Source organism: Phaethon lepturus, unplaced genomic scaffold (genome assembly GCF_000687285.1).
Source record: "Phaethon lepturus isolate BGI_N335 unplaced genomic scaffold, ASM68728v1 scaffold7041, whole genome shotgun sequence".
Taxonomy (NCBI): domain Eukaryota; kingdom Metazoa; phylum Chordata; class Aves; order Phaethontiformes; family Phaethontidae; genus Phaethon; species Phaethon lepturus.
Window position 1 is genome coordinate 138,769 of NW_010516922.1, and position 12,548 is coordinate 151,316.

General features: G+C 40.7%; 1 protein-coding gene across 1 annotated transcript in view; it reads left to right on the forward strand.

Annotated features, from left to right (window-relative positions):
* The window catches only part of AQP1 (aquaporin 1 (Colton blood group)), an 18,652-nt gene that overhangs the window by 4,043 nt on the left and 2,061 nt on the right, over positions 1-12,548 (forward strand). Inside the window, exon 2 of the mRNA XM_010296213.1 lies at positions 12,099-12,263. Coding sequence (XP_010294515.1) covers positions 12,099-12,263 — 165 coding nt within the window. The remainder of the gene's footprint in view (positions 1-12,098; positions 12,264-12,548) is intronic.

The window sequence follows — 12,548 nt, forward strand, 5'->3', positions numbered from 1 at the left end:
ATTACCTTGAGAACTTTTATTAAGCTTTTAAAAACATGCTGAGAAAATTTCTTTAGCTCAGTTTGTTGGTGGGTTTTTTGGTTTTTTGGTTTTTTTTTTTTTGGTGGTGAAAACAATCAGTTTGTGAAAAATGCAGACACAGTTTTAAAATTTTGTAATTTCTGAATTTTGGCATGCTGATTAGAGTGCCAGGAAATGTGCCCCCTAAGTCTTGGGGCTACAATTTGGAAACTATTTGAAAACTCTGCCTTGAAGTTCATGATGAAAGATATTATTTTAAAAGTTGTAAGTGGATCAAAAATTGTAGGCAAGGAAAACAGACCTGGAGGTAGCATTGCTTAGGGTAGATAAAGAGAAAAGAAAAACAACCAAGAATAACAAATAGAAGGACTTGATTTTAAAAAAGCCACTCAGTGGACTGATAATGTTGTTTGTGTAACTGAGGAACTTTCTGGAAAAGCCAGAAGAGATCTGTGGTCAGCGGATTCAGAGGTCTGGAACATTTTCTTAAGACAGGTGCACAATCATATAGATATCACTCCTGGAGCGTGGAAAGTCACTTGTTGCCGGAACACCCTTTGGATTTCCAGTGCATTTGGCTGTGTCTCTGCCACTACTGCTCAGCACAGTGTCCCCAAAGTTGTTTTGGGTTAGCTGGATCAGCTGTGCGCCAGAATTGGTGCACATAAGGGTACAACGCCCTTTGGTAATAAACACACAGCAAACCACTCCAAATCTTTTCTCAAAGATGGGGAGAAAGGAGCCCTTCACTGTCCTCAATTCTTCATACCAGGGCAGTATCTGCTGCTTTGAGACACCTTCCACCCTCACCAAAGTCACACTACAGAATGAGTCCCCTTTTCTTAAGAAATCCCGCTTAGCTGGACTGTGGTCCAACAGTAACAGAGCAGCTTTGAATCCCTGTGCTTGAGAGGGGTATTTTCCTCTGCTGTCTGGGTGTCCTCCAGCTCCAGCCTTATTCTGCTACCTGGGAAAGCGGAAGGCTGGACGATCTCTCGTCTCCAGGAGGTTGGAGCAGAGGATAGGGCATACAGTGTGTGGATCCTTAGCTTCTGCAGATGTACCATCATATCTCTAGGACATCAATGTATCATCTTATGTCTAGGACATCAATGTTGGTGATTCTTCTCCCAGCAAATTTCCACGGCACAGAGACCTCTAGTGCAAACATAAAATTGCCCCTGCACTGGGGGTTCCCTTTCATGATATTGAGATCTGCTATACCTTTTAATGGTGTGTGTGGGTCAGTACTGATGCTTTTATCCTGATATTCCTCACTGAATCTTTCCCAGTCTTTAGAAGGTTGCCTCAGAGAGAATCATGGACAGGGATCACCAGACTCCCCACATTTGGTCCAAGCCAGTGCGCCACTGGTGGCCCTCTGACCATGGGAAGCAGGACTTGCATGGTTGGCCTTGATGACTCAGTGTTTACCTTGTGATTTCCCTCTCTTTGTGCCCGCGCCCTATGAGTCTGTTCTCCTCCAACCACAAATTAAACAAAGTTGGGTTGAGTTGGAAGAACTTCCAAAATAAACTGAGAGCTTGACAGTGTGAGTGGACAATTGAGTAAGTGATGCTGCTTTTCCTCTGAGTCAGCATGGAAAATTGTAGTTGCAGAGGTGCCGCTGGATGGACGAGACATGCAGCTGAGTTCCTGACCTCTAGCGCTTATTAAAAATCCTTGAATGCCTTTTTGCAACGCAGATTATATACTGCGTCTTTCTCAATTTTCAATACAGTGCGCTTCATTCTCCTTGGAACTGCCCTCTGCCCTCCCTGTTTTCAGTCCAGTGTAGGCTTCTCCTGCCAACCATGCCTTGTGCTGGGACATCTGCTTGATGCTTGAGCTCCTACGACCAGAAGCTGCTGCATTTTTAGAGTGAGCAAAATGGTTCCTGTACACGAGATTAGTCTGCGATTTTATTTCTTAACAACAAGTTCCACAACAATAGCTCATTATTCAATTTCAGTTTTGCAGCAGCCGTTTTTTGTGGCATGCCAGCATTGTATTGAATCGCAACAGGCTGGGGAGGTGGAACACAGGAAAAGCACCTGCTCAAAACTGGCCATAATCTTGACCACTTTTAATGTGTTCACACAGTCACAGCAGAAACATCTGGGCTGAGATGTAAACCTGATGGTTATCACCCATCCTCCGGACCATTTAGGGGTAACAGGGGTTATAGCTCTAATCCTTAGCTCGGATCTCAGAAGTTAGTTCTTATTTCCATTTCTACAAAGATTTGCTTGGTGCTTCTCTAATAATATAGACATATCCTGAGCTTGTGGCAGAGAGCACGCAGGGATGCAGCAGCATGGCCATTTCTGGCAGAAGGCAGGCCCTCAGTGATCATCCAGCTGCAGGCCAGTCTTCTGGTGCTAGAAGAGAGTGGTTCAAAGTGAGTTTTTTTACCGTGAACCGGGTCCACGTTCAGAGGATCCAAGTTTGACAGCTGCATTGTTTGAAAGATGCTCTGCAAGCCTCAGCTTGAAAGTCCTTTTTATTTATTTCTACTTAGAAATAATAGAAATTGATGAAAGGGGTGCACAGAGGGCTGTAAAATAATGAGTTGCAATAGACCTAAAAACATTATTCATTTGGCAAATTGGTTAATATTATAATTCAAATAGAGTCATGCTGGAATTTTTGGAGAACAATTTTTTTTCCTGTGTTTGACCAGCTGTCAAACTAAGTAGGAATAAGTACGAAATATAAGGAAATTCATTTTGCCACCATCTCTCCTGACTGGTGAATAAACAGTTGAAATTGTTTTCCTTTCCTTAGCAGTCTATGTATTTTGTCATACATATTTGGATATTTTGTGTGTATATGTATACACACCTCCACACATACTCACACACCAGAGACAGATGGATCAACAGACAGGACGATTCTTCAGATGAGGTGAACCCAAATTTAATTTCCTTATTTAAATTAACTAGAAACTTTAAAAAATTATATCTACTAGTGCGTGTCGATTCCAAATTAAGATCTGACATGGCAAGAACCACAGCCCCAGAACAAATGGAAATTTATGTAGCAAACATGAGAATGAATATCATGGATCTTTTCTGGTTAAACTGATGCAATGTTAAAGCAATACAGGACTCATGTACTTCAGCAGATAATGTGAACCTTCAGGTGAGTCGAGAATAGCATTTCTTTAATCAGAGGATCCCCAAAAATGTCACTATCTGGGCTGTATATAGCTACCTTTAAGAGAAACATTTGTAAAGCAAGGATACTAAACCACATCACAAGGACTAAAGGAAGAAAAAATAGCCCTTGAAAAATTTCCTGTTTGTTTCAAGAGGAAATTGTCTGTTTTCTTTAGAGCAGTAGTACAGTTTTGCTTATTTGTCTATTCTCTAGCTTAATTGAGTGAATTCAATAACAGAGAGATCTTTACCTGGTATCACAAATGAAAATGTCCAAAAAATCTTACTTCTTAGAAAAATTAGAAAAACTCCATTCCAGAGTTAGGGAAACCCGTCCAAACTATTGTGCTTGTGCTCAGCTTCATAAATAGTGAACTGTCTGTACGTTACCCGTCTGCATTTCCCAGTTTCCGTGTTTCCCCTGTTTTAAACAGTTGTCTCTCCATTACAAACACGCAGAGGCACCTTCTCCCCGCGGGCTGGTAGCCGTACCTGGCACAATGAGACATCATGGTCTGTGGCTGTGCTCCTCAGTACTTCCAGGGTAATATTAATACCGATGTGGTGGAGCAAGTGAAAGTCTCCTGGAGATTTTTCTGGCCTGGCTGGGAGCAGCGTGCAGTCCTGTGTGCTTGTTAAGGTGCAACACGGTGGGGAAGTACCGATCTTTCTGGCAGCCACAGTCAAAGCTAGTGCTGATGCTTAACTGCGGCAGCTCCACTGAGGTCGACGGGATCTGAGGCTAAGGCACAATATTAACCTGCTAAATCAAATATACAGGCCCTTTCCTGGAGGAAACTATAAACAGCAGGAGGGCAAAAACATGTCCTGAGAGCTCTGCAAGGGAGGTCTCTTTTGGCATTTGTGGATGGGAAAGCAGCAAAGAAACGCTCTGTGTCCTTTCGTGTTAGAGCCCCATGCATCCCCTCTCCAGGAACTGCTCAGAGGTACCACAGAAAACCAAACTTCTCCAGGTTCTTGACACTAATTCTGTGCCAAGTGAAGTCAATGAAAGCTTTCAAAGCAGAACTGCAGCACGTTTCCTTACACATATACACACAACTTCTCCTGAAGTTCATGATGGCTGTATTTGGACTGAGGAATGAATCAAGTCAGGTTTGGCCCCTTTCCCTTCCTTTGATACGACTTTTTGCTTGATGAACACAGTGGAGAAGTGAAGGAGCTGGAATTGTTCCACTAATTCCTGAAATCCATCGCATATATTCAGAGCTGGTTTATAGCTCCGTGGAAATGCCAAATCTTCAGTGCTCTGCACAAGACTGACTGCATGAACTACCTCAGACTTGGAAAGTTTGAAAACTTCACAGGTTTGCTGGAGTGTTTGTCTAGAAGTATAAAACAAATATTGCTTTGGTGGAACTGCCAGCAACCATACTGTGAGGTTTGTGCAAATCCAGATAGTTATTCCAGTAACAACATAGAAAGGAAGATTCTATCAGGCTCAAAATTCAGATGTGCCCAAAATTCCCTATTGAAAGACCATCTCCTTCTGGGCTGACAATACAGGAGATCATAAATAGCTCCGTGGTATAAATGAGTGCTTCAAAAGTGTTATGGAAAATGAACTATTTGCTTGGGTTTTGCTGGGTACAGAGGAAAAACAACAACTCACCATTCCTCATCCTCTGAATAGAAGTTGTTTATTTCTCAGCAGCAAGATTAAAAAAAAAAAGTTTCCCCAAAGCAACTTTCCCAGAGGCGCAGCAAAAAGTACAAATGTAAATGAGCCAAATGGTCTATCTCTAACTAGCTGTGCTCAATGGAAGTCCTACAGGGGAACTGACTTTCTGTCACTGGCCTCACAGGTAAACTTTATGTGCTCTGGTTTAATATAAATGAAACCATCACTCTTCTCTTTGTGGCATACCAGGCTGCTGCAGCACAAAGTCTTGGCTAGCTTCTCATCAGCCTGAAGATAGGGTGGGAGGAGGGAGGTTAGTCTTGTTCCTGGAGGGTGTCTGCTCTCCAAAGAATGGAAAATATGATTTCTGCTTTGGGAATTGAATGAGTCCCCTTTAGAGCTCTTAAGGCTGTATTTATAGGAAGGATAATCTAGCAGAGGACAATATGTTTTGTCCCTAGGTTCTGCTGAATGCTTCTATTGTTGATCTAGGATACGATCCAAAGCTAATTCTTTGCCTCATAAGCAGCTTCTTCTGAATGCTACTGTCGTATAATTTTAAGTGAAACTCTTTAGATCTTTACCTGTCTCTACTTACTAAAGAAATGATACTTTCATATTTTCTGATTCTCTGACACGCAAATAATGGGTATAGAAACATCCATTTCATAGCCATACTGTTAAATAGCAAGGAGAGAAGAGAATAGCTGTAGTTAAATAGCTGGGTGTAAAGTGTCTGAATACATTTTGACTGCGACTTAAAGAAAGGTTTATAACTATGGCGATCTGGGACAGACTTCCAGCAGAAGAAAGATATGCTATCAAGATGGAATTTAAGTTATTTTCATGACAGAGTTGGAGCTGAAAGAATGAGAAGAGTCAGACAAAGTGACAGGCCAGATAGTAGAAGGTGGTTTTGAGGGAAGTAGGGAGATTAATTTCTGAGAAAACATTTGAAGAACGTTGCATTAAAGAACTTCGCCCAGCTAAACACTTAAATGATAGTTAGATGATATAAAGCAGCATAATTAATATTTCCAACCTGGAGATGAAGAAGAGTTTTCCTTATTGAGAAAAATAAGGAAAATCAAAGAAGTGAAAGTTTAAGCTACAGGAAAAAAACACAGTAAGACAACAAGAAATTGCTTGAATAAAATGCTAAAAGTCTTCCTTTAAGAAAAAAGTCTGCCGTGGCAGAGATAAGCTAATAATTTGGAATGCTAAAAACAGCAGTCCTGGTGCAAGTTGTTAGCTGTTTATTCGAATTCAACACATAAGGAAAGAGGTCTGTCTGATATAAGGATATTATTTATTGCAGCAGAGCTCCTTAAAATGCTAGATTTTGTGTGAAGAGGAGAACATAGTTCTCCTCCCAACATGAATATTAAAATATGAATATTACAAATATTAAAAACACTTCAATAAAAAGTTTATACTCAGTCCACAACGTGCTGCTTATTTTCTGCCAGCCATGCTATTGCTAGGATTCTGCAAAAGCTGCCTTACCTAGCGCATGGCTGGGATGTGCAAACAAGAGAAGTCCCTGACATCAATGATGTTATATGTGTCACTAAATTGCTGTGGCTTAACTTTTCTCTCCCTAAAAAACATCAGCCAGCATGGCTTGCAGTGAAGTGTTTTATAGGAATGGAGAAAGTTGACATTCCCCTACGGAAAAATAGACTTCGATATTTCTAGAGGCCTATCATTTTCCAGGAACAATGAGAAACTAATCCAAGTTATATGAAAGTAGGCTGGACCGTAGAAGATACAATCCATGGCTAAGGGTCTGTTGCATGAGATGGAGCATAGCACCACGTGATGAAGCCACCTTGCATAACAAACCGTCTTATCCATGTAACAGGAAACAGGTTTGAACCTGATATACTTTTACTCCTAATGAGAAAAATATGAAGCCACTAGAGAAATACACAGTTGAGTTTACCTTGGGCCAGTTTAATTTCCTGTCCCCATTTCTCTTCTGAAGGCAGACAACTAATAAATATCCTGATCTAAAAAAAAAAACAAAAAACCCCCAAAAAAACATGAAAGGAAAGAAAACATACCGTTAATTTGCCCAAATTATTGCTTGAAGCTGTCAAAGTCAGTCAACTAAACATGCCAGTTAAGGGCATTTTTGAGAAACCAGCTTCCGCAGTTCCCGTCTCCTGTCTGATGTCGTGGAAAATGGAAGCAATGCGACCGCTCTTCATTTCCTAAGACCAAAAAGCAGATGTTCGTCTCAACTAGTTACTCTCATGGTCATGACTAGATAATGATTTTCCATTAATTTTGCATTTTTCTACTAGTAACGGTCCTCATTTAATAGTACATGTCTCTTGACTCACTCACCAGTGTGGATTATATCCATGCAGATCCTTCACAGTGATTGATTCACCAGCTGTGGCTCCACTACCTGCATGTCACCACCCATTCTAGACGTTAACTCAGCCAAGCCAGGGCAGCACTGAGGCAATTCTGTCCCAGACCTTCCCACAGGAATAACCTTTCCAAAGAAACAAGGTATTTTATATGATAATTTAGCCTGGAAGGGACCTCCGGAGGTCTCTAGTCCTACCTCTTGTTCAAAGCAAAGTCAGCACTGAATTCAGACCAGATTGCTTAGGAGCAGCAGTAGCATTACCAGATAAAGCTAATCATTGAATGGGGAACGGGTATTGTACCTCAACCCATGTCCAGTAATGCAAATCAGAGGGCTTCAGCATGCCCTTAGTGCTTCCTTAGGTTCTAACCAGTTGCAGCTCAAGAGCTTTCTGAACGAGATGTGATTTCTATAAATTTATTGAATTCCAGTGGATTTTTCTTCCACAAATTTGTTCAGATTCGCAGTGAACTCAGGTGAAAATATTAATGATGGAATTCAGCTCACAGAAAGTTACACCTCACTTGGGGTGTCTACATGTAAGCTTCTGCTTGTCTGGGTGCTACTGCAGGCAAGGGAGAATTACTCAGTGCAAGCTAATGCAGCCAAGATTGATTCAGCTGATCAGATATATGTGTCTACATATAACTCGCAGATCTTGCCAAAGATGTAATCCATTTCTTGGGTGTGTTTCTGGTGCTTCTCCTGTCAAAATAATGACTTAGAAATGAAATTTAGTGGAAAAATTCACGTGGAAAAGAAAAAAGGAGAAGTCTGGATCGACTCCTGTGGTGTGGGAAACTGTTGGAGATGAATGTGGGCTTGTGTGTTTCATTTTAATCCTTTAGAGCATATTTGGTTCCTTAAAGCATTGAATCCACTCTTCAAGCCTCACAAGTCTGAAGCATGAAAAGCTCAGGGAGTTACTGTGCTGTTTCCTGCCCTCTGACATTTTTCTGTGGCCTTAATGACTATCACTAAAAATGCAGAGCATGTGAGAGTTATTGGACTGAGATGAGAAGAGGTCAGAGATTTCCCGGAATATGCATCAAGGGCAAATGCAGTGTGAGCCCACATACGCTGCCCACACAGCTTGTTGTGTCCGTTGGCAAGCAGTCTACCAATGGAGGGAAGAAACATAGTGCAGTGTGGGCACGGGTCACTGGAAAGGGACCTCTTCACCCCAACACTACAGTAGAGGTGACCGTGTCTTGTGTTTCAAGGCATTATTCTATCTATTTAAGAACCAGAGATATGGTTCCCTTATATTCTGGATATTCTCTGTAACAGAATGCTAGATGTTAAGACCAGTGGTTGATTTTACCTTTGTTTTATTGACAGCCTCAGGTAGTCAGATCTCTGTAACGTATAGTACTAATTCCTACTAGATTCAGATTAAGCTTTAGGCAGCTTGGAAGCTTCCGGAGTCAGGTATTCTACAAAATTTCAAACTTTCCTTAAAAAAGCTGAATAACGTATGGAAAATACAATGAAAGTGTAATGAACTCATGTTGGTTATGCCTACATGGTTCTGTCAAGAGCTTAAAACAGCAGATTCAAAAAGTGCAAAATGTTTCATATCGCATTGTTAGCTGGGTAATGCTTGCAAATCCACTGTGATCAAGGACGATACAAATATGAATATACATATACACATATGTGTATGTCCATTTTAACTTGATACTAGGAAATATATCTTCCTACTACCCTCATTATGCTTTGTGTGGGAAGTGGTTAGAGTGGTGAAGACTCATGCTGTTCCACGTGTTGCTGTGCCCTGGATGGTCCAGGCTGCTGCTGTCGTGACACTATAGCTCTGACAAATAGGCAAATAACGAACGTCTGTGATACTACTCTTACATACTGCAGTTCCAGAGACCACAGCAAAGCAGAACGTCCAAGGTTTGCCTTGGTTTACCTCATTTTGGAACACGGCCCAGCGTACTTGCTCTCACAGTGGAATCTTACGTCCCTGGCAGGCTGCGTAAAATTACATGCTAGAGGAAAGCAAAAGGTTTCCTATGACATTTCCAGGTTTTCTTTGATTCTAGACAGACCATCAATAAGTGTCGATTAGCAGGCAGAATGACCTCAAGTCACGTCAGCTGTAGGATGTGTTTTCCTGGAGGGAAAGGAAGGATATGATTTCCACCTCTCAAAGATAAGGATTATCACAGGTTTTAAAAGCATAATTTTGCTCTTATTGTCTTTTTTCTTTTATAGCTTCACATGAAGGGAAAGACTAATGGTAGGTCAGTGTTTAATAGTTTGAAATGCCAAGGCTTTGTCAAATGTTAACATCAACGCATCAGAACTCAGGTCTAGATTCACTGCAGTTTAACAGTTGCATTATGATAGGAGAGAATTTAGTTTATCCTCCACCTTTGGAGCTGCACATTCCTCGCTTATTTGACAATACACTTGCCTTTTAAGTTTGACCATTTGTCCTTCCAAACGTGAGATGGGATTTTCCACAGAGTCTGTAGTCCAGATTCTTAAAGTGACACCATTACTTTTGATATCAATGGGATGCATCTGAAGCCTAATTTGCTGACAGCCACAAATCCCACTGTCTCTGCAGCAAAAAACCCCAAATATTTTTAAAAGGGGATGACAAAAGTAATGGAATATTAATTTAGTGATATATCAGGCATTCAACATGAATTTCTGGATCATGTCATTTTCACTGCTGGCTTATCTGGGTATATTTATGTCAGACTTGTATGTCTCACATGTAAGCCCTATTAATGCTGAGGGTTTCATTAACTGATTTCAATTTCTACTGCAAGGAAGGAACCAAAATGCCCACCATTTCAACCATAATGCCCTTCTATCTGTGGATAAATTTCTTCTAACTCAAAGGATATCAGTCCTGCATATTAAAGAACAAGATATAAAAATATGTTATTAATATTTCAGATTGTCAGGCCTTAGAAACCGATATATTTTCACTGCTTTTAAAGTAGCTAATCATATTTATGCTGGCTGAAGACACAGCCGATTTTTTTTTCAGTGCTTAGGAGTTTGATATTATGCTGCGTTGTTACAGAGAAGAAACAACAAAAGCGAAGGTGGAAAGTGAAAGAGTTCAGCTAAACATCTTTAAGTTTTAATGTTATTGAAATACCAGTTTTGGGGAAACTAGGGCCTAAAACCACAAAAACAGATTTAAAGCATGATTTCCCATAGTTTCATTGTTCTGGACAGGTCACAATAACATTTAATTATGTTTTTGCCATGCACGACCTAGCACTTTTTAACGCAGAGGCTACGACAGGTTGGATAACCTACTGATAGCACTATTCTTGAGCGTAAGTTTTGCAGAGTTTGCTTCCTACTCCCAGTCACTCATATTCTGAGTTTCTCTGGCCTGTGTCCAAGCTCACGTTTCACCTTATCCATGCAATATAGTTATTTCTGCTTGACACCAAGTTATTCATCTCAGATACAGGCTTGTCTTCCCTTACTTACATACCACTGAATATAACAATTAGAAACAGAATTCAAAATGTTGTAACATTGAATGGTTTAGCTCCATGGTTTCTTGTTAAGCACCAGTTTCTAAGAGTAATCCTGAAATATTATAGTGTTTCTACTGTATAATGTTCATTTATGTGAATTACTGTGGTTTCAATATGTTCTACAGCATTTGCATTAGTAAGGAACTTTATAATACAGCTGGAATATCTACATCTGCCAATGTGAGCTTTTCTGGAGAATATGTTTTACTTCAGTAGGAAATTGAAACACTTCCCCCATCAACCCCTTAGGATTCCTGAATTGTGGATGATTTTCTATGTCTCCCAAAGAAGCTAAGTGAGATTCAGTTTGAGTCTAAGACACCTAAAATTAGTCTACATGTGAGTAAGTGTCTAAGGTCTTGTAGTCAAATGAGAACTAGTGAATACAAAATAAAAGGCAGAGCTATGCACTTGGCTCTCAAATGATCGCCTACATTTCATCAGCTGAATGGATCTCATCTCCATTGACTATGTTCATTACCCATCCAAATTAGAGATACATTGCCTAAACATTGACATCTAGAGACATTTTAGATACCTTTGGTATCCTGTAGGACTTGTGTCACACCTACCACTCCCACATGATCACTGTGGGTATCTCAGGGTGTTTCAAGTGGCATTATAGGCATATTTTCAGGCAATTTGATAAAAGTATAAATGTCAATATTAATGTAAAAATCTGCCCATGGAGACAGCAATTGCAGGACGTTGTCCACATGAAGTCCTTGTTCGGAAGAGTTATATTGAATTACAGAAAATAAGTAGTGGTGGGAAAAGAGAAGATTAATGTGACTTGTCAATAGCAGAGAGAGGTACTTTCAAGCTACCGAGAGCTACACACTTTTCTTACTATTTGTTCCTTCCTTTTCTTGTCCCTGTTTGCTTAGCAATTGTTGCTGAAGGCAAGCTGAACAATGTTTAACATAACCACAGGATCCTCATTCTCAGAATCAAAGAATAAATGTCTCAAGGCACCACATTTGACTTCTATGAGTAAACTCTGCTGAAGGCAAATCTCTGGCTCTTTTGTTTCTCACATACAGATCAGTTACATTCTCATTGTGCCTAGTGGTTGAGTGTTCACTTTGGTTGGATGCAGCAACCATGCAACCGTGTTGAATCACCAACAAAAACTGGTTATGCCTAGACTTGAGTACAGCAGTGAGTGTTTCAAAACTAATTTCTGTTCAGTTTTTTTTTTTCTTTTTTTTTTTTTTATACCCCTGTGTTAAGCAAAGCAACCCAAGAAGCATAACGGCTGTGCAGGTCTGCGTTATTCTATCGAGAAATTAGATCCTGCAAAACTTTGTCGTACTGGTTGAAGTCAGGTAGGAATATCAAGTGACATTTTCCTTCTTGTCTCCACGCAGCTTTCAGAGGGAATCAATGCAGGCCAAGGACTAGGTATCGAAATCATTGCTACCTTCCAGCTGGTGCTGTGTGTCCTCGCCACCACAGACCGAAGAAGGAATGATGTCTCGGGATCAGCACCTTTGGCCATTGGTCTCTCTGTTGCCTTGGGACATCTTCTTGCTGTAAGTTTTAGCTCTCACAATAGATATCTGTAACGTCACACCTCAGGATGTGCCAGTGAAGGCAGGAAGATGATGGGCAGGTGATAGTCTCTTCCTTCTCTTTCTACTTCAGAGGTTGACCTTGTTTCTTCAACACGCATAGCCCTCCTTTCTTGGGCCATGTGGCTGTGGCAATAAGTGAGGAGGTTACACATGCGCCAGGAGTTGCTGTAGTAGGACCTGTGTCCCTGGTGGGACAGGACAGGCACATGGCAAACAGTCTTTCCCCTTTTTTCTGCGGAAGAG